Raw genomic sequence first — 26,047 nt, 5'->3', positions numbered from 1 at the left:
TACACCAAAAAAAGTTAAAAACATAGAATTAAAAACATACATATCCATGAGAAACTGTGCTTATTATAGGATGTTGTTTGTTGGCTTTACTTTTTCTATATTGAAATGTCAATGGTTTTTGATTTGATCTAAATACAGAGATTTGATTCATCTAAAGTTAGCTTTGTGAGAAATGCACAAATCTAATAGTTACAAATTGTAGAGCATTTATTTTATGTTTCTTCATGAGAAAGTTGTCAGTTATTTTCTATTGATATTGTTTTTGTTTGTCTTTTATTAATCTGACAAAAAAACACACTGAGATATGATTTTTTTTTAATGTATGGCAATTAAAATCTAGCTAGCGTATACAAAAATCCCTCACGTTGTAAGTATTTTTCTGTTTATTATATTTGTTGTACCATTGTGTGTACAGGCTCATCGACAGTGGAGAGGTGTGCAGTACTAATATGTACCAGTGGGGGGCACTAGAGGGCAGCATGTTAAATACCAATCACTGCACCCCTCTGGTTTATGAAAAATATTTAATGAAAAGTATTTTAAAAAATAATTCTTCACTGTGAAACATGACACCAAATGAATTTGTGTTAGGCTGGAATGAAAAGCTGCAGACTCCCAGTTCTCTGAGTAACATGAGTGGACACCACCGAACTAATCCCTGTTAAATGAGACACTGTCCAAACATGGAGCCATTTTCTAAATCACAGCTGCTTAACTGTTCTTTCCCCTCGGCAACGACACATCTTATTGTGAAGGACCAATCTGCACAAGTGTTGTACTGCAAAATATATTTTTTCTTTGCAGCCTAAAACCAAATACATCCTCCCTGAATGTGTATTGTAAAACTAAAACAGTGCTTTCACAAAGGGAATTCATAACATCACAGTGTAAACCTTCGATACTTAATGTGTCACTGCAGACTTTTAGATGAGCTATATTGATTACCAGTGTAATGTCATAATGCAGAAGAAGGATTTGTGATGAAAATGTGTGTGTTTGCATAATCTGGCATCAATATGTTCTCAGATTAGTTTAAATTGGTCTCACAGTTGATTTATTCACGTGTAAAGTAACAGAAACATGTCGTACAGGGGAGGGGCCGAAGCAGCTCTTATATACGACCCCTGCCTGAATAAAAGGATGAATTCAGTCATGCGCTGCAGGGTGGCACATCAGTCCTCAATTAGCAGTGCATCTAATGAAGCAGGTGCAAAGTGTCGCCTGCCATTAAGAGCATAGTGCAGCTCACACTCGCTTCAGATGATTTACTGGGATATTTGTCCTCGATATAAGAGCCTCATCTGATAAATCCCCACACATTCAGCAGTCATAAAAACAGGCTGAAGTCAGTTCTAAAGGCCCAGAGTCGCTCCTCAAAGGCCACTATTAGTGTCTGTAAAACCTTGTTAATTTGAAGGCCGGACAGCTTGCCAGGGAAAAGCTTTCAAAGCTAAATGGTCCTACAGGGAATTTTCCCAATGAGGTGTGAGGAAAAGAGGGGACAGGTTGAGCAGCTCTACATTTTCTGTGAAAATGTGGTGTAATTGATAAAAACACAGACTCTATTTAACGGTGACCTTGCCCTGATAAGAAGCAGGAAACACCGGAAGCTGCCCCGACATTGTTTGGTTTTTTGTAAGAACAAGTTTGACTTAAATGACAACAAACAGAAACTAGAATGGCACTCAGTAGAGGGCACACCTCTCCCATAGCCCAACAGTCACCTTAAACTCAATCAAGCTGCACCAGATTTCACACACTCATAGATATCAGTTACCTTAAATGTGCCAGATTTCTATCATTTATTATTATTACCTGGGAAAATGGTGTAAATGAGAGACGCGATATCTCTCAATGATAATGAACGTGATAACAAATTCCTGGATCTACCATCTGATCTGGATCCGCACCAAAATTTAACGGCTTCCTCCCTGATCCATATCGAATCCTTCCACCAAGTTTTATGGAAATCTGTTTTTTGTGTAATCTTGATCACAAAAAAACATACAAACCAACAAACAAACAAACAAACAGGGTTAAAAACATGACACACTGGGCAGAGGTAATAATGCAAACACTGTTGTTAAACTAAGAAATATAATTTATTGCATAAAAATTGTATTTAGTTACAAGTAAGAAGGCTAGACGTTTATTTACAATTGGTACTTTACAGAGATAAAATAATGTCACTGATTCGATTCTGTTTTTCTTTTTTTGTAAAAATGTCTGACTTCTTGAACAAAAGGCTGAAGTTTTCTCTTGCACGGGAACATGGTAGAATCCAGTCCTAGTTCCAGCACGAACGATCCAGAGCTATGGCTGAAAAATCCAACAGATACTCAAGAAATCCGGACGAATAAACACTGCGGTCTACAGCTAGCAAGTCTCTGTAACAAGATTCGAGGAAAGAAAATAGTCCTGCAGAGTTCAGGGATCCAAAGTACTGAACTGGTTGAGTTCAGATTGAGTTCCTCACAGGCAAAGATCAGCAGGGCTCGAGTTCATAGTGTTAGTCACAAACTTGTGCTGTGGACATTGCACCAGTTTTCTTCTTCCACGTGTGCTTTTTCCTTTCTCAGTAGTTGCTCTCTTCGTCGGTTGATCCAGATGGAGGATTCTCACACAGACATTTACCATCAGCACTCTTAAACCTTTTCACAATACAAAAACAAAACCCTGTCATTGCCCTGGGCTGAAAAAATAGAATTACTCTTCCAGGAAACAAAAGAATTCAAAATGCTTTGCTTTTCTTTTGTACTTGCATAGCACTTACAAAGAGAAATGACAGACCTTGAGTGTGTGCACACACAGTTTTTGCACATCCACCTGCCCACACACACACTCTCACACACACGTATATATTTTCAGTCCATTCACACTAAGCAGTGTTGTGACACTGCTGGAGAGGAGGGATACTGCCTGTGTTTTGGTTTTAGTGGTTTCAAAGACATGAACACTTTTTTTCTCTTTTGCTCTCCAGGGAGAAAAGGATTCAATAACACACACAAATTAACTAACGACGATGATGTTACTGACGACAGCGTTTTCAATTCTTGACCCAAGATAAACTGACAGAACGATATTGATAATGCGAGTAGCTTGAGGGGCCCTGACCACAAAGCAGGCGGCTTAGTAAAGAGGTTAACAATGTGTTATCAGATTAAGAGGCGGGAGACATAATGAGCGTCATGGCGATGCGCTGACAGATGGACACGCGTAGATAAATGGCGTACAGAGAATAGATGGAAACATAATTCAGTTAGTGTTGAGGTAAATTTTATGGGCCCTTGCTGCCTAGTTGATTCAAGGCGAGGCTAATCTATTCTGCAATATTCATCTCTGAGCAGTGGAAACCGCCCTCAGTCACAGGAAAGCAAAACGCCTATAAAATACAGTGACGTCATTTGACATTTGACCACCTCTAATCATGTTATACAGTTCATATTTTTACTTTTTGAATAGATACACATTTTTATTAATAACAAATAAACATGAGACAGCCACTGTGCCCCACGTCTCCCATTTGGCCGGCAGAAATAAAAATAACACACAGCAGCTCAGTAGCCTAAAGAAGCACAAATGATAAAACTGCGTCTATACGATCGTGACAGTAATGACAATGGAAAAACAAAAAAATCCACAAATGGATAATAACTTATAGAGCATTCCCCAAAGGAAACTTTTAAGAGATGACCAGAATGCTCTCCCGCAGTTTATTCTCAACAGATCGGAGGAGTGTGGCGGCGCGATAGAGGAACGCAAGGAGAGATGAAAGAGGAACGCCCATGTGAGTCGGAAAGATGTGCCAAGGCTTTGAGGCATTTGTTGGTGCTGTACAATATAAAGAGTCAGCCGGTCGAGTTATCCACCAATTCTTAAAGCACACTTCAAACAACAGAATTCACCCTCCCACCACAAAGAGGAGGCACCTGTTGTTAAAAAAATTAAAAAAAATCAGCCCAAAGCTTTAAGCTCGAGGTCTGGAACCATTGAGAACTCCGTGACAGTTGAAGCGGTTAGACCGGAAATCCCAGGATGTCTGATTTGAAGGCGATTAATGACCAGCTTGTCCACGTGCGTCTGTAGCCTGAGGAGGTTGTGGACGGGTCGGTGCTGCCCGTCATTCACTGCTCACACAGAGCGACAGTGGAGAAAACAAAGGCCCCTGCCATGAGGTGAGATGGTGGATAAATCATGCACTTTCATGCTGCCCCTGAAACCTGGGTGATACCATGATAGCATTTGTCTGACTGGGTTATTGTGCGTGCTGAATACATGGATTCTTTTGTATAATATAAAAGAATAGTGTCATTTTCAATCTTTGAAATAACACCAACAGGTGACTTCACACCTATTTTATACCTTTGTTACCCTCGGACTTTCAACTCTTGCATAATATGCAACATTGCTTTGGTGGATTCAAACTGAATCAGTTATCTGAGGATTATGGTTTATGGTGGATTATGGTGGATGCAGCTACGGTGGCTGATCAAGGGCCAGTGGAGAGAAAGCGAGATGAGACAGAGGTAACACAGTACGTGTGGAAACCAAAACGCTCAGGGTGTGCATATTCATAGGCAGGTATTCTTATTTTCATCAAGGTGGTAAAAAAAAAGAAAGGAAAAAAAAAGTCTTGTTTGCTCTCTTGTTCCTTGCCCAATCAACAATCCCCATCTGTTGTCATGACAACTAGCACTTCACTTTTGCCCATTTCCTCCAGTGCAGTCGCCAGAGAGACCAGGTCTGCGTCACCTTGGTGACAGGCTTCCCATAAGTCCAGTAGAACACCTGTGGGGCTGGGCTTTGTTGCAAAGTAGTTCAAGTACCTGAGGAGAAGAAAGACGAGAAGAGCTGTATGGGCAAAGTGGAGGAGGCACATTATGTTATAATACTGCTGGCTACACTTCATTTTTTAAACTATTATATCTACCCCCTAATTCCACAAACGTCTGTATGAGGAATGCATATCTTGCTACCTTCATTTTATCAGCTTCACATTATTGTTAATGGTGTAAGGAAGTGAAGTGTAGAATTTGGTGCGATTTGAACATAAGATACATTAATACAATTTGAATAATCAGGCAACCAGCGGTCTGTAGCTCTGTAGTTGAAAAGTTGTCAAATAACACCATATATCTTATATATAAGTCAAATATGTGAACAGTAATAAAACAAATTCAGTTTCATTTTATTAAAAACATCAATATTAAAATCTCTGTTTATATAAATACATTTATTCAATGACTGATTTCAAGCCTCTATCCAGTTCTATCAGCTTATAACTCTTTTTTTTTTTTACAGTTGCCTGTAATTTGTGCTCATCAACCCTAACCAACAACCCGAACTTCTAGCCCTTTTAAAACCATACGCCAAACTTTAGACACATGACACGGATCTATCACTGCCAGCCTGACCATGCTGTCTTTCACACATTAAACCTGTGAGGCTGATCTGACCTGTCAAAGCCCAGACTGCGTGCCAGTAGCCTCCAGTCACACCCGCGAGCGCTGGGTGCATCCAAACTGGCACAGATCTTCTGGCGGATGGAGTCAGGCAAGCGAAAGGCATAGGGTCCCACTTGAGAGGAGTGCAGGCAGGTGCCTCCTGAGGGGAGGGGCGAGTGCGGCGGTAAAGTCTGGAAACAAAAGGGAGGTTTGTTTTGTTTGCTTTTTTGGCAGGACTGTGTGGCTTCACATAGCAGTTATCTAGATCTGTGTTTAGCTGTCACCATTACCTCCTGGATGTCTGTATGCAGCTGGAATATCTGTCCCTCCCCTTCCACCTGTCGGACGCAGATCTTACAGATGAGCTGTGACACGGCCAGGCTGCCTCTCTCCAGGCTGAAGGTGCAGTGCAGAGGTCTCTGACTGCCGCTCCAAATGTGATAGAATGGGATCTCCTGTCACATTAAGAAAAGCGGTTAAGTGAGAATCCGGACGAAAAGGGTCTACGTGGTGATTAAAGTGCCTTCGTCCTGCGTGAACAGCACAATCAGCGACAATCTAGAACACCATTTCCATTCGAGGAGTGTGCACTATTTTTATTTTGGTACTGGGTGCCTCCAGCAACTGGGTCTCGGAGTGTCAGAGCACAATTTATTTCTAAAGCGCACTGTCCATGAATTAGAAACACTATCAGATTGGCCGTTTGTTTATTCAGAGAAGGTTCCGACTGCAATCTCAGTTCTGCCGCCAAGAGAATGCAGCAGAGAGTTTCCATGTTTACAACAGCAGTGACTTCTATAAAGTCCACAGGCTGTTTTCTCTGAGAAAATAAACCATTCTGCTCAAGTGAAAACAGGATGTTTTGCTTGCTAATTTTAAAGTAACACTGACAATCCATTGGTAGAAATTTTAAGCTTCATTTAACAAATATAATACTCAAATAACATGTCATATATTTCATGTAACATGCTCTGACCACATTTTTTGAATAAGAAGAAGAAATTATAATTTTAACCTTAAAATAGTCACACACAAAAAACATGTGGCCTCTTTGTCACAGTAAAAAAAATTGGACATGAGCTGCTTAATTAATTGAACTGATTCAATTAACCAAAAAAGGGAACTGATATTTTGAGTATGTGAAATTTGGTGCATTAGGTCACCTGGTACTTGGCCAGTAGTTTGCTCCTCCAGTGGGTGTGGGGGATGTCGTGGATGGACAGGCGCAGGTTGTGGTAGCTGTCTTTGAAGAGCAGCGGCTTGGGATCCTCCAGCAGAACTCCACCCAGACTCCTTTCCAAATCTAGCACCTCCTGCACATGGGGCGGAGAGGAGAGGAGAAGACGGGCTTTTAGGAACATGCTCATTTGATCACTTTTATTATGGGTTTATAATTCTAACACATTGGAGAGCATACTTTTTAAAATGCTAAATTAAAATGTGTCGTGCACTCTCGGAGTCGGCGTCCCCAAATGGATATATGTGAGAGCTAACAGTCTGAAAGCTGTTTAAACTCCAGCAGCCAGGAACCATGTGATGTGATGCCAGCAAAACTGAACGCAGCACGCTCGTGTTTACTACCCCGGCTGGTCTGTGAACACTTCACACAAAAGGGACCGCGAGAGGGAAAATATTTAACGTCAGTCATTCCAACTTTGACTGGATGCTCATTTGCTGTTTGGTATGGAGCTTGTATTGTGCTGAGCTATTTTGAGGCATCTGTTGGGACCGAAAAGATCCAATAAGTGACGCCACCAGAATGTAATTTGAAGAATCTGCAGGATCAGTTTGAACGGGAGGGTGATCCTCTATATCCCTGAACCACTGTAGAAATAAGCTATATTAACTTTTACTGTTATTATCATGTGTCACGCTTCAATTTCACAACACCTATCTTCTATTTATACTTTGTTTTATTATATTTCATGTAGTACTTATTGGTTTTGCATGTCCCGGACCTCTGCGTAGATTTATCTGTCTTTTATTTGGATTTCCTTCATTTTTTAACCCTTTAGATAAATTACAGAAATATACATAACATATACATACATAAATTGTTTGTGACATTATAGAACCAAACCAGGCTCTTCTATAGAGACACAGCTATAACTGATCATTTTAAAGGCAACATGCAGTGCAGCTTTAAATTAATCTAAGGTACTGCAGGTAAATTTAACCAATTTATGTCTGTAAACGCTTCCTTGGTTGTGTCCAGAGCATGTGTGGAATAAAAAGATGCCGCTGTCGATGTGCTGTAAATAAAAGCATGTGATCTTTGCAGATTAATCAATGCCTCACGTCCTGCCTCTGCCTGCTGCACCACCCCCCCTCACCTGACGCTCTGGAGATTTCTTTGTTGTTGTGAATGCGTCTTATTGGAGAATCTCCTGCTGCGTTGTAGATGTTCCGGAGGACATGTCGGCTATACGGCTACACACATTCTTACAATGCTTCTATACACACACTGCGGTAAAGCCTTCAGGGGCAAACCAGAGTTCAATGTCTTGCCTAAGGACACTGCAGCACGGACTGGAGGAGCCGGGGATCAAACCACAGATCTACTGGTGGATAACCTGCACTACCTCCTGAGCCAATGACACCAGAGCCTTTGTGGCTCCAGACAGAGCAGTCAAAAATGATCTGAATCTGCTTTAGTTGGGGGTACAAGTGAAAAAAAATCTTTGTTTTGATCACCTCTTTTTGAGAATTGCTGCACAAAGATACATTAGCTGCCACTAGCTCAACGCACCTGAATCTCCACCAGAACTGTTGGCAGACCAGTTACCCTGTGAGTAATGTAGGTGCCAAGATTTGACAAGAAAGAGGAATGAGTGGAAGAAAAGAAGACAATATCGCTGGCTCTGCTGCATTAATTCTGATCCTTTTCATGTCCAATACTGTTACAGGAGTGAAATGCTGATTGGGTTGAGAAGCCTTTGAAATGTTTAACTACAGCTACAGAATTTGCAGCATCACACAATAAAAAACCCAGAAAGACACACTAGAAGAATAAAGGTTAAGAAACACAAACACAAAATCAGTACCTTGAGGGCATGCGGGGTGTCATGGATGCAGTAGATCCTGAGGCTGTAGTCCAGCGAGAGGCACGGTGCTCGGGGGGCGAACAGAGCCAGCTGCAGGCGTTTGCAGGCGGGCTGTGGAGGACAGGACTGACCCACCAGGCCGTACGTCCCCAGCTGCTCCATGAGCACGTGACAACACTCCTCCTCCAGTTGCAGGTAGCAAGGAGACGACAGAGTCTCTTCGCCCACCGTCAGCACCTCCTGAAGAAGAAGCAGGGTTCAGTGACGCAACATCAGCCTAAACGTGATCGCCATTATTTGATTCCAGTTTTAAGCTGTCTGACCTCCCACGCCCCCTGGTGCGTCTGCGTCTTTAGTGTGAGGGTCCAGTCGGGTGTGGGCGTGTCTAGCTGAGCACAGTGGGGCAACGTGAGGACCACAGGACGGTTCAGCAGCATGCCGGACGGACCGCAGCTCACCACAGGACTTAGTACAGTCTGACTGCCCTCTGAGGGTAGCCTGTAAATGTCCCACGCACACACACGGAGAAAACAGTTGGAGAAAACATCACACTTCATTTACAAAAGAACAAAGGGAATATCAGAACTCCAGAGAATTGGCAAGAAATTAATCTACTCAAATATCCATGTAGAATTCAAGTCAAGTGGGATAACTTCCAAATAATTGTCTCGTGATTTGCAGTAGGCAAGGCTTGCATGGGAAAGCTTGAGAATGAAGTATATTCTGCTTCGTGGTTGCAAAAGAAATGAATGTAACAGACGGCACTCACGTTGTTTTGTCCCACTTGTTGATAATGAGGTACATCTCGTAGAACTTGCCCTGGGGGATTGTGCCAGGGGGGACCAGCAGACTCACACCTGAGGCAGAAGGTGTCATGACTTATCTTGTCTTATGTGTGACACGTCATTGCTCAACAACAGGAGCACACAAATCTTCCAATTTGTGCATGAAACGGCAGTTGTTACCTGTGTTGGGGATGGTGAGGCGTCCTCCCAGGTTACCCATGGTGGCGCTGGTGCTCAGCCCGGGCTCTCTGGACAGCGTGTGACTGTGGTAGTCTCGCTCTCTACCCACAGTGCCCACCGACTTCAGGCTGAGGATCTCCCCGTCGCTGATGACCATGTCGGCGGGGAGCTCCATGGAGGAGAGTGTGGAGGAGTTGTACACCTTGATTTTGAGACTGGGCAGGGCGTCCAGCAGGGGCGAGGTGGTCATAGGGATCTTGTGGGGGCTGTCGTTGACCACGTGCTGCAAGGAGAAGAGCGGCCCACGGAAAGTCCCGGCTGTGGCTGTCAGATCCGGAGGAGCTGAGGGATGCAGATGGTGAGGGTTATCTGCGGACACAGGAGAGGAGATGCCCGCTTATCACCAGAAAGGACACAGGCAGGACGGAGAGCGCAGAGAGTGACGCGAGTGAAACGGATTAATGCTAATTAATATTTGATGGCAAGACCAAGTGGAGTGATACCATAGCAAATGCTTAGAATGTAAAAAATAGAATGCAGTAAAGAATGGAGACGTGTTGAAGCGAGAGGAGATAAAAGAGAATTAATTTATGGGCTGCTATAAATAGCTGCGTGATAATTAAATTAATTGTGAAGAAGTGAAGAAGATTAGTGAAAACAAGAAAAGTTGTGAAAACAAACACAATGATTAAAAAAGAATAATGGATTGAATGAATGTGTGTGTGTGTGTGTGTGTGTGTGTGTGTGTGTGTGTGTGTGTGTGTGTGTGTGTGTGTGTGTGTGTGTGTGTGTGTGTGTTTACCTTGTCTGGGAGGCTTGTAGTTGCCAGGGTGGAAAGCAGTGGTGAGGGCGGACGAGGAATCCGTGATGTCTCCGTGGAGATGGCGCCGTCTGCGGCGATAAGCGAGCCCTCCCACGCACAGCGCCAGGATCACGCACAACAGCAGGGCCACCACCAGACCAGCGTAAACTGCTACACCCATACCTGGAGCTAGCGCTGAAAAGAATGACAACAACGAGAGTTAGGAGACACATATGAAAAAAACAGACAGACACAAATGCACTGGAAAACCATTCAGGAAGGAAGGAAGGGGAAAGGAAAATTCATTTATGAGATGTCATCTGATTTGCTGCTGGAAATAGTATAAATTAGTTGTTAGGGTATTAGCTAGTGCTGACAAGATTAGTCAATTAATTAATTAGTCGATCAACAGGGTATAAATAACTTTCCTCCTCAAATCATCGTATCAATGCTAAATCAATATCTTTAATGCGACAGATCAAGAGACGAAGACATCATCTTGCACAATGGGATATTTTGCTCATCTATACTGTCTGACATGTCTGACTTCCTGATTAAACCCCCAAAATAACCAACAAATTAATCAGCGATGAAAATGGTTCCAGCCCTTATCTTACAGATAGGTTCATATTTTTTCATGTCTATCTTGAGACAACACTGACAAGACCACTCGGGCATTAAATGAGATGTCAGTTGCTTTAATTTCTCGTCATGTCCACACCGAGTTCGAGGAGATCCGTCCTCATACTTGATATCTATGTAGCAGATGAAGGACAAAACTCAGAGTGCTTGTTCTATGTGAAAATACTCAGAAGTTCTTGCTGAAGCTGATGTGAGGCCTCAGCAGTCGGAGTAAGTCGGATTAAGTGTGTATCTGCCAAAAATGAAGATCGTTTTGAATTTCATGCAGAGGGTAAACGTTACATCCAATTTAAAAAGTTGTGGAAAGAGATCCCTGGTGAAGTAAGACCCCCTGTGATGAGCTATTGGCATTGGAAGTTAGAAAACGAGCTTCAGCTGAAACCTTATAATGCATTTTTCCACAGAACTAGGACAGTGGACTTTGTCCAACCATCTGTTACATTGGAATTGCATTAGGGAGGAAATCGCTCCACCGCCAGCAGAGAGAGGAGCCACAATCACGGTGACGGATGACTCTTTCAGTGTACGTGTGGACGTGTGAGTGTTGTTTTAAGATAGACTGAAAATGTGAAGCTATTCTTTAACTATGGCAGCCGGCTCCATCCTTTTTCTCTATGTTGTGAGTGGTCAGCAGGAACACCGCGGCCTCCTCTTCCACACAAGCAGAGCCAGGCTCAACCCAGACACGTGAGCCAGTCACACCACAGCAGAAAAGACAAGGAGAGAGTTTGGCCGGAGAAGCAAAAAAAAAAAGAGAGAGAGAGAGAGAGTAGACAGGCTGGATAAAAAAGAGGAGAAGAGAGCTAGAGGAGAGGCAATTTGGCAAAAGGGAGAGGAAGAAGCCTGATAAGGTTGTGATTTGTTGAGAGGACAGAGGGATTATAAGTATGGTGAGGAGAAAGGAGATAAGGATAACAGTGCTTGAGGAAGAGGCCTGTGTTAACTGAGCAGGGGAGAGTGGGGAAGAAGTTGTAGGGGAAGCGTCGACACTACGGAGCAGCAGCGAGGAAGGAAGAACGGGCGGAGAGGAGGAGAGGAAAGCCAGAGGCAGACAGGCTGGCAGAGGAGAGCTCCCATGCTCACGTGGCGCGATGGAACCAAATCTGACAGCCGTCCGCACTTATTACCAGAAACGGAACAATGGCGAATTAGGTGCATTACCGTGGCTGCTCTCCCCTGAGCCCATGTCACATTGAGCAAGAGGAATTACCATCACTTCAAATGTAAACTATATCACAGATTAACGGAAAGTCACACAGAAATCAACTGCCTTTCTCCAGGAAGTTACGACGCCTCCACTGCATAGCATGTGAATCACAGAGTCTCAGCTTATAGACGTGTCCTTTAGCTCCGTCCATCACAGAGCTTGCAGATTTTTCTCTGCGTCATGTTGGGTCAGAAGGAGCTGAACTGGTTCTCTTAGGTTTAACAAATTAGAACATGTATTATATATTACTGTAACCCCCCCCCCATGCTACAGTTGCAGCCAGCTGTTATGTAAGTGAAGCAATGTGCAAAAATGAAGCCAGCTCGGGAACCTATGCTACGCTTACTCAACGTAATGGACAGGATGGGTAAACAACGATCGTGAGCCAGCTGGACAAGAAGGTGAGCCGCGGCTTCTTGAGCTCGATCTGAGATGACAACAAAGTGTGGACGGGCAGACTCCACACAAATGATGCACACACTCACATCCACGTGCCAACACAGATACTAGGACTCCTAACCTGTATGAGCACCCACACACACACACACACACACACACATACACACACACGTACAGTACAAACAGTATGAGGTAGAGAAAGAGTGAAGTCATGGGAAGGTGAACTTACGATGGGTTGCATGTTCAATAGAAATCTTTTTATCTGTTTGAAAAAACAGGAGAAGAAAGGAAGAAAAACATAAAAACATAAAAATGGATGGACTAGTCGTTATGCAAATGAAAGATACAGTAACATAATGCAAAGCAGGAAGTAAACAATAGCTCGTCAAAATATGAAAATACAAATGTTAACATAAAGGGCATACAGAGAGCAAGAAAACAGACTTTAAACCCACACAATAAATAGCCCATATCTGGGGATGTGTTACAGAATGTGCAGCATTGTGGAATAATTGTTTACATAATGTAGAGTAGGTGTTGTGGTGATTAGCACTGTCGCCCTGTTCGAGTCCAGGTTTGGCCAGGGTCTCTATGTGAGTTGGCATGTTTGTTAATTTATTGAAGCAGGAAATACAACAGAGAATATAAAAAAAAATAACAAAAGATTATATTTTAAGAATATAATCAAGAATCTATCAAAATCTATCAGATTCTATATCCAGCTGAATAGGACAGAGCTCTCAATACCACAATGTGATGCAGAGGTCTGACAGAGAGGAGTTCACTCCTTCGGATATTTATGATTTTCTAGTGATACAACTATCGTCAGACAGAGGAAACACTTTGAATGACTCTTCCGTTAAAGCAATCAGAACTGGATCATAGCCAGTTCTGCATCTTTGTTTCTTACAAGGTAAAGGAAGGTTCATGCACAAAAAAAGTTCATGGAAAGTTCATGGAGTAGAAAGACATCACATACAAGGTATAGCAGACAGTTAAAATTTCCTTTACACTGGCGACCTGTCCAGGGTTTACCCCGCCTCTTGCCCAATGTCGGCTGGGATTGGCTCCAGCTCCACCTGCGACCCTCAAAAGATATAAGCGGTTTCGACAATGGATGGATGGATGACGTCGAGTACGAGAGGAAATGAGAATAAAATACTATCAGAAATGGGTGTGAAAACGTTTAGGATGTTTTGGATGAGAGCGGTTAAAGATAAAGACAGACGTGAACGAGCGTGGGCCCTGGTGTTGTGTGGTACATGTGGTGACGACGTTGATTTTAAACCATATCTTTCTGATGTAAATCCCACAGGGTATGTTATCACCCTCATCCTGACAGGAACAGTCTTTTCCAACATAAGAGCAACATGAATCATCACTGAGTGAGTGTCGAAAAAACATCTCATCGCTCGAGCATCATCAAAACACCTAAATGTTTCCTCTCTGATCTCGCAAACATCCAGCAGCAATTAAGACTCAGCCAGGATACAGTGACGAGACGAGGATGGTCTGCGGTGTCTCAGAGTATTTTACATTTACGACTCTAGCAGATCCCCAGAGGGATTAACAACAAGTGAAACTCTTGATTGTCAGAGTCAGGATGTCTCCGGGATGTTTGTGACCGCTGGATAATCACATTTAGTGTGGGAAATGAATAAGTCAGTCAGTAACCTGCAGGTTGCAGAGTGACACCTTCACAGAATTTTATACAGCGCAGTGCCTCCCATCTCCCCCTTCTGTCAGAGCGACTCGAGCGCATGTTCTCCTGACGGCCTCCCGAGAACGCTGGGCTCTCTGCAGCCAAATCAGAAAATGTATTTGTCTAATCTGTCTGCTCCGTGGAAGCTGTTTATGTGAGGAGTCGCGTGTAGGTCTGATGGAGTTGAAGCCACACCGCTGCACTTAATGTGGATATGATCCCCCCACCGTCACTCGTGCATTTACAAGGTTTGTGTGTGTGCTCGGATGTGCTGGTTTCTGTGTGTGCATAAGTGTGTACTTGAACGTATCTCACTGCCTCTGTGGATGTGCGTCTCTAAGATTCTAATGCGCTGTCAGTTGGATTCCTCTGAGCTCATCACAGGCTGCACACTGGGCGTCAGTGTGAGTCTGACTCACTCTCATATGCTCTTCCCTGCGCTAATTTTCGACTTGGCCGTGTCATGCTCACTTCCCACTCCATGCGCTTCCTTAGTGTGCACTCGCTCGCTCTCTCGCTCTCTCGCTCTCTCTCTCTCTCTCTCTCTCTCTTTCTCCTTTTCCATCTGTGCTTTTTAGATGTGGATCACTTTTTCTTTGTGAACCTAAATTCTCCCTTGTGAAACATCTGTCTGAGATCTTCTTTTCATCTCACTCACAACATTTGCACTTTCACATTGCTGCAATTACTAAAGCACCTCGGGAATACAGTTCTATACAAAGTAGCTTTGCAATGAAATCCACTGCATAAAACTGAAGCATGAGCAAAGAAATCCCTGCCTCAAAAAACGTACTATTATCTGAAGTGAACTGAATTCACCAGATGCTGATCTCTACTATAGGCAACTTAGGAAGTAGAAGACATTACATGAGGAATTATATATATGAGCTAAATATTTACTCCCTCTTGACATTTAACAACCACCCCAGTTCACATGAATTGATCTGGTGACTTACTACGTGTACACAGCCCCTCAGTGCAGTTTTTGCTCTCCATCATGCTGCCGCTGCAGTGCTTTCCTCCGTTCCTGGGAGGGGGAGCTTGGCACTCGCGGCTGCGCCAGTGGGTGCACTCTGTACCACAGGCAGACCACTTTGCCCACTCTGTCCAGCCTCCATCCACTGGAATGATACAGCGCAGATGTAAGTCATTTAATAGCTAGCCAACAGCTAAATCACTCCAGGTAGAGGGGGAATTGGGCGTGACATTACAGTGTAGGACGATGCATATGTAATGACTGGAAGTGCAAAACTTTTTGGGACTTTGGAGTCAGGGTTGTCTGACACAGGGGCAAAGCAATAAGAACCAAAATGGTGTTTGACAGCAAATGATAACACTGTGTTTCTGATCTATGTGACAAACATGAGGAAATGAGAGAATTTACATGACTGCATGAACAAATGATATTATGAAGTTTTAAAGTTTATTTAGCTATTTCTTTGCCCATTTGGAAAAATCCCAATATTCCATGTATTATTTAAAATGTAAATAATGCAGATGTTCACCTGGACACAGTGTGGTGCAGGTCACCCTCTGGAAGGGCGGGCCCTCACAGAAGGCTCCACCGTTCAGAGGAGCAGGATTGGTGCAGCTGCGTGTCCGTCGCTGCTGGCCCCGCCCACACTGAGCATTGCACTCTGACCATTCAGTCCAAGAAGACCAACCTCCACTCACTGCCAGAGAGACGGATCAATTAATGGCTAATATACCCAAAAACCATAATTTCATAGTTTTGTATCATGGCTGACATCTATAATGAATGGCAGCAGGTTTGTGTTACCGTAAACGATGAGAGTCGCCGTGCTGCTGCGCCTTCTGGCCCCCACGTTACGAGCCACACACGTGTAGTTTGCCGTGTCTGAGAGTCTGGCCTGTTTTATGATCAGACCATGGTCAATGGTGATCAGGAAGTTGGAGTCCTGTGACGGATCAATGACGTCCTCGTTCTTCAGCCAGTCCACCTGTGAAGAAGCAGGAACAGACACATTCTTGTAAAACTTTTAATGAAAAACTTTGTCGGAAGAATTTTGTGTAGTTTAGACACACTCTCAACCGTCTGTGTTTTTTCTATTCGGACTGAGGGATGGACTAATCCCTTTGGCAGATATTTCTTCCCATAAATCATTGTAGAAATTACCAGGTGTGTATGCATAAACATGAGTCGGCACAACATACACAGACTCATTCAGTATAGTGTAAAGCCACGACTCAATATTTTATATTTTTTGACACACACTCCATAATAATGGGAATAATATCACAGAAAACAACCACAATTAGTGATCATGATTAAATCCCACTTAAATTCTCCTGTGATCACATAACACTTTCATGCTATGGACTTTCTACGTTACATAATAACCATGCAACAATGCCTGGCAGAACATAGATATAAAAACCTACATTTCTGACTAATTTGTTTTTTATTAAAATATATATTGTTGCACTGCCTTTTATGAGAGAAGTAAAAATGTGTGATGCCGTGTCGTACAGTTGGAGAAGCTTAGTGTTAAAACCTGACACAAAGTGGATTTAAGTTCTGCCTTTTTTTGCTTTGTTGCTCAAATAACTGAGCGTATTATTACTGATCGCGTTATGGTTTAAGGAGGTTTTTTTCTTGATGGTGTCACGTAGCTGGATGCTCTTAAATCTTTCAAACTTCAGTAGCTTGCCCTTTTCCTAGCTCTTGCTTTATGTTGCTGTAAACTGTAGAGCATAAATTAGCACGATCGATTATTGATTAGTTAGCTCTCTGCTTTGTTGTCTCCCTAAAACACATGGACTCGCAAGACACAACAAGATATAAATATATTTGATGTATTTACTGCCTATTTATATCTAGAGCATTAATTTAACCCCAATGGGGATGGAAGACTAACATGTGAAAGAGGAAATGAGAGCGGTTAAATGAGTGGATGGGGATGAGGAGGGGGAGATCTACCTCAGCAGCTGGCATGCCCTCCGGGGGGCGACACTGCAGCAGCACCTCCTGCTCCAGCCGCACCTCCCGCCCCAGTGGCTCCTGCTCAAAGTTCTTCCTAAGGTCTGCAGTGGGCAACACAAGTGTAGTCAGTGAATAGTGAAGCCTGCTTCACGACAGCAGTGTGACACCCTGTTTATCTAGGTGACAATGTTTGTCAGACACACACACACACACACACACACACACACACACACACACACACACACACACACACACACACACACACACACACACACAAGAAAAAGCTCCAAAAAGCCTCTGTTACTCTGTCGTGTTTTTTCTTAACACCCTCATAAGCATGCACAGTGTCAATCACCCTGCACACATTACCACAAGGGACTAAGACGGAATGCAACAGCAAGTTTATTTGCATATATACTAAAGCTGACAAGAGAAAAGTCGGAAACATTTGCCCTTCTGCTGTCTCGCTTCCCACTTTTCACTCTCTCTGTCTCCCTCTCTCTCACACAAACACACACACGCACACACACACACAATACTGACATGCAATGCGAACATAGGCACGGTTGCTCTTGGTGGTGCCAGCCGAGCTCCAGGCCACACACTGGCACCAGTAGTCCTCCAGCCCAAACAGCTCCTCCACCTGGGTCCTCGACACAGAGATGTCCACTTCCCTCACCACCAGTCCTGAGCAGAGAGAGAGAGAGGGAGAGAGAGAGAGGGAGAGAGAGAGAGAGAGAGAGAGAGAGAGAGAGAGAGAGAGAGAGAGAGAGGTTGAGAGAGAGTAGTGGGCAGTATTTTTGACAGTGCATATAAATAATGCATTGGCTACAGGCCAAAAGCTGTTAATGTGCACATAAAACCCTATAGGAGCTAATGGATTATGTAGTTGAAAATTATGTATGTAATTGAGTATGATGTTTATGTCTGTGAAATACAAGGTGACATTACTGTGTGGGGTTGTGTTTACAGTACATATCTGTGTCTGTGTGCGTGTGTGTGTGTGTGTGTGTGTGTGTGTGTGTGTGTGTGTGTGTGTGTGTGTGTGTGTGTGTGTGTGTGTGTGTGTGTGTGTGCATGAGTATTACCTGTGATCTGGTCTAGGTTCTCCCTGGTGATGTGATCGTTCTGATTGACCCATTCCCCGTTGCACTTGAAGTAGATCTGTGTGGCCGGCGACGCCCGGCACCGCAGCTGGACCGGCCGGTTCTTCACGATGAAAGCATCTTCTGGCTCCAGCAGGAATTCTGGCAGAGGCTCTGCCGGCGCTGACGGGAAGGAGTCGGGCAGCACCTCGGCCTCGCTGTAGTCGCTGCTTTCTGGAAACGAAGAAAAACAGAAGTGGTGAGGATGGAAAGATTTGAGTTAAAGTGCCCTCCTGCTGGAGGCGGTGCAACGAGTCTCCTTCAGTATTTGGATGTCTGCTCCATGGCTGATCTTGCACTCTGACCTCCCCAACAGGGACGTCAGAGTTACACAAAATGACAAATTTATCCCATGGCGATCAATCTGCTATCACATAACTGGAGGGGGTCGACTGTGCGGGTGTGTGACAGCTTGTCTTGTGCGTCTCAATCCAGCTTCAGGGAATGAATGAACAGTTCTGTCAGCTGTGTTGCACTGCATACATTAAGACAACCCAAGTTAGTTTTATTTCAAGAAGACATTTAAGCAGCTAATAGTTTTTCACTATAAATGCAGCGGCACAGTGACATTTTCGCCTCCCTGTATTTCCAGTAATCTGGTCAATGGCAGCCCCCTGCTCCGGTCTCCCTGGATGAGTCCACGCCTCTCAGCTGGGGAAGGAGCTCGCTGACCTTCCGTGGACAGGTCCTGTTGATCTCACATTTATCCCCTGACATTTACGATGTGACACTTCCCTCGCAGCGATGCCGCCAAGAGCTTCTCCTGGCAGGAAGGACACAATATTTCTGACCTCTTCACTCTGACTTGTTTCTCTAATAATGACGGATAGATCCCGGGCAGTATATCAATGCTGCAGTGTGACTGGCTTCTATTGTTTTCACAGCAGCAGAGAGATTTATGTGTCCGCACTAATAACTTTGCCATGTGCTATGTTGTTTTTGTTAAATGTCAAGGGTTGGCACGATAAATACCGCTGACTATGTATTGACATAAGCTGTCGAACACACGAGATCACTTATGATAAGAAGACGATTGGCAAGTCGCGTGGAAAAGACATCAGACGTCCACCAAGTAACGGACATGACAGGATTTCTTTTTATCGCACCCAAGGTCAACAGTAAATTCTCCAACACAAACGAGAGAGAGAGAGTGTCGGGCAACAGATGCTGGCATTGGACTTATCATATCCGTCAGACTGTCGGTCAGGGCGACAGAATATGATGCAAGCTCTACCACAACTCATGTGTCCATCAACTGGACACCTGAGCAGAACACAGAAGCACCGACAGAGTGGAGAGGACCCTGTCGTATATCACTTGCAGACAACAGGACTGCAGCCTCCTCTGCCCTGAAGAATGACGTGACTGCAATAGATCTATAGACCTGCGTGAACCCTGGCACATACACACTTTGTCAGGGTGTGAACATTTAAATGTTTCCTCTCTTTTTAAGCAACGTTTCAACTATTTAACTCTTATCATCACTTTCAGACTTTGCATTTTGGGTAAATCCAACTTCTTATGAATTGTTAATGGGTCTGACCTTCTAATAAAAAACTTTGTTCTGCGTAGGAAAATGATCTGAATTCAATATGCATCAAATGGAAGACTGGAGCGGAGAGCAGGGGATTGACAGGGTCGGCTCCAGTCAGCAGCCTTGTGCACTTTCTTCATTTGACATGGGTAATTGTTCTTCTCTTACACAGGGAGTCTCTCATAACACTGCACTTTTTCAAATTTCGAGAGCAGGGTGTGAGGGCAGCTGCAACGGCTTTTCCAGAATATTTAGAGATTTAAACCAGGCTAATTTGCAGAGTTCAGTTTTCAAATCAGTTATGCCACAACCAAGGAACAGGGAAAACTACTTAGAAAGAAAGCATCGCCTATTTTAGGAACATGAGCACTTTGCCACCCCCATCCCGCTGTTCCCCTGATACACTCTGTCTGAGACATTATGGGAACGCAAAGAGGACACGGAGCATGAAGGAAGTCGGAGAGAAAGTTGTGGCAGGACTCAAACTGAGGCCAACAGAGATTCAAGAGGCTGTGCCATCGTCAGGTATTGGGTTTAAGTCTCCTCCAGCATTGAAAGGGCCAGTGGGGATGAGAGTCTGAAGCGACGCTGCCCACAGCCTGGAGCCTGGCAGCGCTGTGGCCGCAGGACGGACAGAAAGAGCAACAGCTGCTCCAGGCCTGACAGCCACCCAGGATGCACCCGTCATCCTCTGTCTGTCTCTGCCTCTCTGCAGCTCGACCCTTTCACAAACACATCCTTGTTCTTCTCCCGTCACTTCTCCTGCCGCTGACTATATTTATACTCTAACCCGTGACCCCAAACTGAACCCTCGTCTCTGCACACGCTCTCTCCCACTGGGCACTGCTGCAAAGGCAGAACATTTTTAATCTGGTGATGATAACAACAAAATCACAAAATATCATGATGTCTCCCAAGTTGAAGAGAAGATTTTTTTTTTACTGTTAAGTGTTTTGCAATAGATATGCCACAAACAGAAACACAATACAAACTTGCAAACACACAAAAACTAATAATTTATCATCAACTGGTTAAACCAATCACAAGCACTGATCAGAATAACAGATGATAACGTCTTGGGGAAAATAAATGCATGACGTTCTGGTTCCATTTACTTTTAATATCACATGGACACACAAAATTGCAGAAACACAAAATTGTGATACATGTTTTTGTTTAAATAATTCTGCAGCTTTTCTAAACCCAGTCTTACAGGAGTTGTAACAGCTGCCCTGACTTTAAGTCATGTGATCTCTGATTGCATTTGTTACCTTTGCCAAGAAGGATGTTTTCACTGCTGTTCGTGTGTTGGTTGTATATTACGATTATACACAACTACAGAAACAATTTCAATGAAACTTTGTAGAGGGGTGGTGTCTGAGCCAAGGGAGAACCCATTCAATTTTGGAGTGGATCCAGATAAACAGGATGTTCCAGGAACTTTCTTTAACATGGTGAGATATGGCGTTTCCCTTGGTGCAGTTATGTGCTCATAGACCAACAACAACCATTCACACTCATTTTCACACCGATTGGCAATTCGGCGTCTCCAATTAACTGAAGCTGCATGTCTTTGGACTGTGAGAGGAAGTAGCAGTACCTCGAGAAAAGATGGGAGTGTTTATGAGAGCATCACTCAGCTACTGAATATGTTGCAAGAGTGGTTAGGAAATACTTGAGTGCCCATCTTAGCATTGAAATTCTGTGTATAGTGAAAGATAATAACAAACAAATCCATGCACACACACTCACACACATGCACAAACGCATACACTCACAATACACACACACGCTTGTTACTGCTCCCACAGTTTACACTCAGGCAGGTTCCACACTTATTGTCACTTGCATACACTTAATTAAGCATGCACTATACTGTGAGTGGGTACTCGCGCAGGTAACACAAACAAGAATAATGAAAGTTAACACATCTCAAAGTGACGCTCCGCCGTGACCGTGAATCACACTCATCGTCGTCGTGCCTCTCTCCCAATCCTCTCCTCCCCGCCTCTCGCTTCCCCTCGCTCTCCTCTTACTAAGCTGTCGCCTCCAGTCTTTCAGACTTTAAATTCTCTGTCAATAACCAATTGTGTCGGTCCTCCCCGCCCCTCACCCCCGCTCCCTCCTTTGTCCGGCATTGATCGCCCGGTGTTCAAACATTGGCTGAAAAACATAGCCTGTCACTCCTCAGGCGCGATGAGAGGGGGCACAGGGAGAGAGACGGAGGGAGGCAGGAGAAGAATGGCAGCGGAGACAGACAAACAGAGAGAGACAGCAGTTCAGACAGAGACAGAATGGGAGGAGAGCTCTGTGTGTTGGGATAAACCTCTCTCTCTTTCTCTCTGTGCAGTGTGTGTGTGTGTGTGTGTGTGTGTGTGTGTGTGTGTGTGTGTGTGTGTGTGTGTGTGTATGTGTGTGTGTGTGTGTGTGTGTGTGTGTGTGTGTGTGTGTGTGTGTGTGTGTGTGTGTGTGTGTGTGTGTGTGTGTGTTCTGGGGAGTGTGCACTTTAATTAAAACACTTTTGCATGACAGAGGTAGGAGACAGACAGCTTCTTTCTCTCCCCCTGTCTCCCTCCGAGATAATGGAGCTGGAGGTTTAAAGTGGAATCTGTGTTTTTGGGCCAGCATACAAACATCCATCAGAACTCAGCAGCCGGCAATTTGTGCGGAATGGAGGAACCTTATAGACAGAGAACTCCTCGCCGTGCAGCGCAGCAAGTCTTTTATTACTCTAATGATAGACATAAGACGGCTCGAAAGCAAACACAAGCGTCTGGGTATTCTTTTTCTGGAGCACACAACCGTGCACGCGCAAACACGCGCACACGGGGCCCAGAGACGAGATGACATTAAGCAGTGCTTTCTCACCGACTCGTATACATGTGTGTGCTAAGCTCAAACAGAGCAACTGAAGGAGGCAAGTCCTTTCAGTGACCGTGTGGCTGGAGTGCGAAGCTTCACGACAGTGTAACTGGGAGTCAGAGTGACAGTGGCGGAGCGGGGCCACACTAGAAGGCAATAATGTGTGGGAGAGGGAATGTGGAAAGAGGTGACAATATGGGACGACAGGAAGGCTGGACAAAGACAGGTCAAGAGACACTTGTAGACAAGTGGAGAGGAGGGAGACCGACACATACACACACGCGCACACACACAGAATACCGGTCTGCTATAATAACTGGGAAGGATGATGAATAACAGTCTTAGTCTAAAGCCTGTCTCTGTTGTTCTTTCTGCCCCCTGTCTTTTTCCACCCTCTTTTCTCTTGCCTCTCATTCTCTCTCTCTCTCTTACACAAACACACACACACAAACACACACACTGTAATTTTCTTAGCCCCAGTGCCTCTAGCCAGAGTGGAGTCTAAAGCGTCTGTACTTTATCATTACCTTTACAGGGTTAGTCATTACTGTCCCCTCTAGTGCCCTCACTATCCCAACACAACTCTAAGAAGTGGGGTGAAAAAAAAGAAGGAGAGCCAGTGAGAAGCATAGGGAGAAGTATACTTTGAAGCAGCCGAACAACAGAGGAACACTACAAAAGACACAGGGTCCAGCTGGGTTTGGCGAGATGGAGAATTGCTTTATTTTTCTTTGGCGTCCTATGAGGCCAAAAAAACGAACAAACAACATAGCACCGCCTCCTCCCTTCCGCTCTCCAATTCGGTGTCTGACATGGAAGGGCTTTTCTTCTTGCCCTTCCCTGACTCCAGTCCTCCTTCCCTCCCGCCTCCTGGATACGAGGCACTCTGTACAGCTCCAGTCAACTTCAAATGACATCCAGCCTTGAACGCAAAGAGAGAGAACGATAGCCTGCGGCTCCGGAGCGCAACCAACTCGCAGAGCCCACTAGAGGACAGACAGCCGCAAGTCAGTCAAATATAACAACACTGCTGGTAATAGGAAACACTGCCAATAAATGGAGTGATCAGTGGCCATTATGTAACATTGAGCGGCTGACCATACATTCATCATCCTCACCCAATTTAGCTCGTTATCATCATTCTTGCGAGGAAGCACTGAGGTAGAGTCGCGCACGCCACGCACACATACACACACATGTGCACACACACACTGAGGCAGGTCAAAAGAGAAGGAGATGGATGGAGGGAGAAAATCTCTCCTTGCCTTCTTTAAAAGGACAATTACATTGAGTGATTGATATTCAGACTGACCTCATCCTCATCAGCCTGAAAACGACTTGCTGCACGAGGATGAAGAAGAACCCGGCGAGGAGAGAGAAGATGAAGTGCACAGACGTGCGATTTAGAAATTTGATGGAAAATCACTGAATGTGTGAGTGGGACGTGTGAGTGTGTGTGGCCTTGTGATAATTTATTAGTGGGGTCTGAACATTGGGAGTCAACAGTGTCTGTGGTGTCTGACAGCCATGTGTGCATCAAAATTCTGGATTCCATAAAATCCATGTTTGAAGGTTAAAGCTCTTTGCACACAAGTATATTTTTCTAACCTGTACCTAGTCAATACAAGCTTTCACATCAGTGCCCATATCGCTTCTGATATGGGCACATCTATCCAATCAGATGCTCAAAGTTACTTTTTAAAAAGATATTATGTAGCCTTGAAGTAAAAGGCGACCAAACTCCTGTTGACGAAAAGAAATTAACCAAATGTGCACAGCTGGGACTGTTTACATACAAACTGGACTTTTAATCAAATCAAATACTGAAGAAAAACTATAATCTTGATGCCACCTGTTGCAGCAGTTCTTCAAACTGTCCCATGGACTTCCTGAAATGCATCGTGAAGCTGCCGTGATTCCAAGCAGTGAAACTTACCAAGTTCTCTTCTCTATGTCAATACTAGATGTGCCCAGGTGTTTCGTCTGTTTTTGTTCCTATTAAGTAAAAGGAACCAGGTCATCATCCCTTGATTCCATCTCCATATTCCCGAGGCTTGTTTTTACTTTTTGTCTTTTTTTGTCATTGTATGCCATTTATTTGCATTGCCATTGATGTGCAAAGGCCTTTAGGGTTAGAATTAGGTTTAGTTTTGGGTTTGGCATTCAGTTGTGATGTTTAAGGTTTAGGTCAGAGGCCAGGAATACATTACGCCAATGACAAGTCCTGCACAAATACCTTTAAACAATGTGTGTGTGTTGGCATTAGATAGGTATACAGGTCGAAGCGACACAGCATCACTTCTCACATCAACAAAAGCAGGCCGAGTGTGAAGAGTCATGCAGTTCACCCATCTGACTTACCACGCACACTGTCACAAACACCTCCAGAATAAGCAGCGCGAGGGGCCAAATTGGTCATCTTTTAAAGGGGGATGTCATTAATTCCCCAGTGACTAACAGAAGCCATTATTTTCATTTCTTTGTGGTAGCTTAGCGACAGGAGACAGGAAGCCAAATTTGACGTCCTGCTAGGTGCGACGCAGATCCGACTCTGTGTGCTCTCTCATAAAGCCTCTGACACAGTCTGGAAATTTCCTGTTTGGATAAATTGATGCTACCACCAAGACGTGCACCTGCAGCGTCTCCACATGGCTCTGCAGCCTGTTTCATTGCACTCACCATGGTGACACTCTAACTAACGGATGTCGTCTCTCACACACATTCCTCTTCAGGTACCACTTCATTCTTACCTTTTTTTCTCTCTCTTTAAGTTTTTTTTCACAAAATAACTAGCAACAGACAATGTTAGATTTTTTTTAAAGATACAGTGACAAGAGCAAATGAAAAATATCATGATTAAAAAATCCACTTGACTATTTTGCCTTGAGTAAAAAAAAAAAATAAGATCGTATGTCCAGTACATATACATAGTATAAAGATGGACGATATGACTACTCCCCGAACATGACGCAACAGGATCTGGATTGCCACCTGGTGGCTGGCTGCAATAAAGGTTAGAAACCCAAACTAAAAGTCATAGTACTCATTAAATAAATTCTTCACTAAGAGGGTTTCTGACCTGATGATATATCACACTGATTTATGTTCAAGTGTCCATTTTCCAGGTACGTTTGGTTTTAATTAGTTATGTGATGCTTTAAAAACAGGGTGAAACTTCACGATTGACAAGTGAGACTGACTCTCAATTGGTCAGGCGTGTCAGTGGGGCCGTGATACCGCCATCCCCCAATCGCTATATGCACAGACAATAGAAAATGTAGACGTGTCGTCCATCTTTATATAGCATCCAGTCTATAGTCTAGTATAGCAACAGGTCCAAGATGTGTTTGCTTAACT

General features: G+C 44.1%; 1 protein-coding gene across 2 annotated transcripts in view; it reads right to left on the bottom strand.

The window, feature by feature from the left end:
• Positions 1–2,083: 2,083 nt before the first annotated feature.
• unc5b (unc-5 netrin receptor B) overlaps positions 2,084–26,047 on the bottom strand; it is a 49,744-nt gene continuing 25,780 nt past the window's right edge. Inside the window, exons 2-17 of one of the 2 annotated variants that reach the window (XM_047342455.1) lie at positions 18,238–18,468; positions 17,693–17,836; positions 17,147–17,250; positions 15,986–16,166; positions 15,711–15,878; positions 15,162–15,326; positions 12,733–12,765; positions 10,256–10,450; positions 9,454–9,822; positions 9,258–9,345; positions 8,812–8,986; positions 8,489–8,728; positions 6,608–6,757; positions 5,735–5,899; positions 5,457–5,635; positions 2,084–4,826 (exon numbers count right to left, since the gene is read on the bottom strand). In XM_047342455.1, coding sequence (XP_047198411.1) covers positions 4,661–4,826; positions 5,457–5,635; positions 5,735–5,899; positions 6,608–6,757; positions 8,489–8,728; positions 8,812–8,986; positions 9,258–9,345; positions 9,454–9,822; positions 10,256–10,450; positions 12,733–12,765; positions 15,162–15,326; positions 15,711–15,878; positions 15,986–16,166; positions 17,147–17,250; positions 17,693–17,836; positions 18,238–18,468 — 2,753 coding nt within the window. In that variant the 3' untranslated portion in view covers positions 2,084–4,660. The remainder of the gene's footprint in view (positions 4,827–5,456; positions 5,636–5,734; positions 5,900–6,607; positions 6,758–8,488; positions 8,729–8,811; positions 8,987–9,257; positions 9,346–9,453; positions 9,823–10,255; positions 10,451–12,732; positions 12,766–15,161; positions 15,327–15,710; positions 15,879–15,985; positions 16,167–17,146; positions 17,251–17,692; positions 17,837–18,237; positions 18,469–26,047) is intronic. The other variant, XM_047342456.1, reaches the window with a different exon arrangement.

This window comes from Hippoglossus stenolepis, chromosome 12 (genome assembly GCF_022539355.2).
Source record: "Hippoglossus stenolepis isolate QCI-W04-F060 chromosome 12, HSTE1.2, whole genome shotgun sequence".
NCBI classification, from domain to species: Eukaryota; Metazoa; Chordata; class Actinopteri; order Pleuronectiformes; family Pleuronectidae; genus Hippoglossus; species Hippoglossus stenolepis.
The sequence above is the reverse complement of the archived record's forward strand: the minus strand, read 5'-3'. Positions and strand labels throughout refer to the sequence as shown.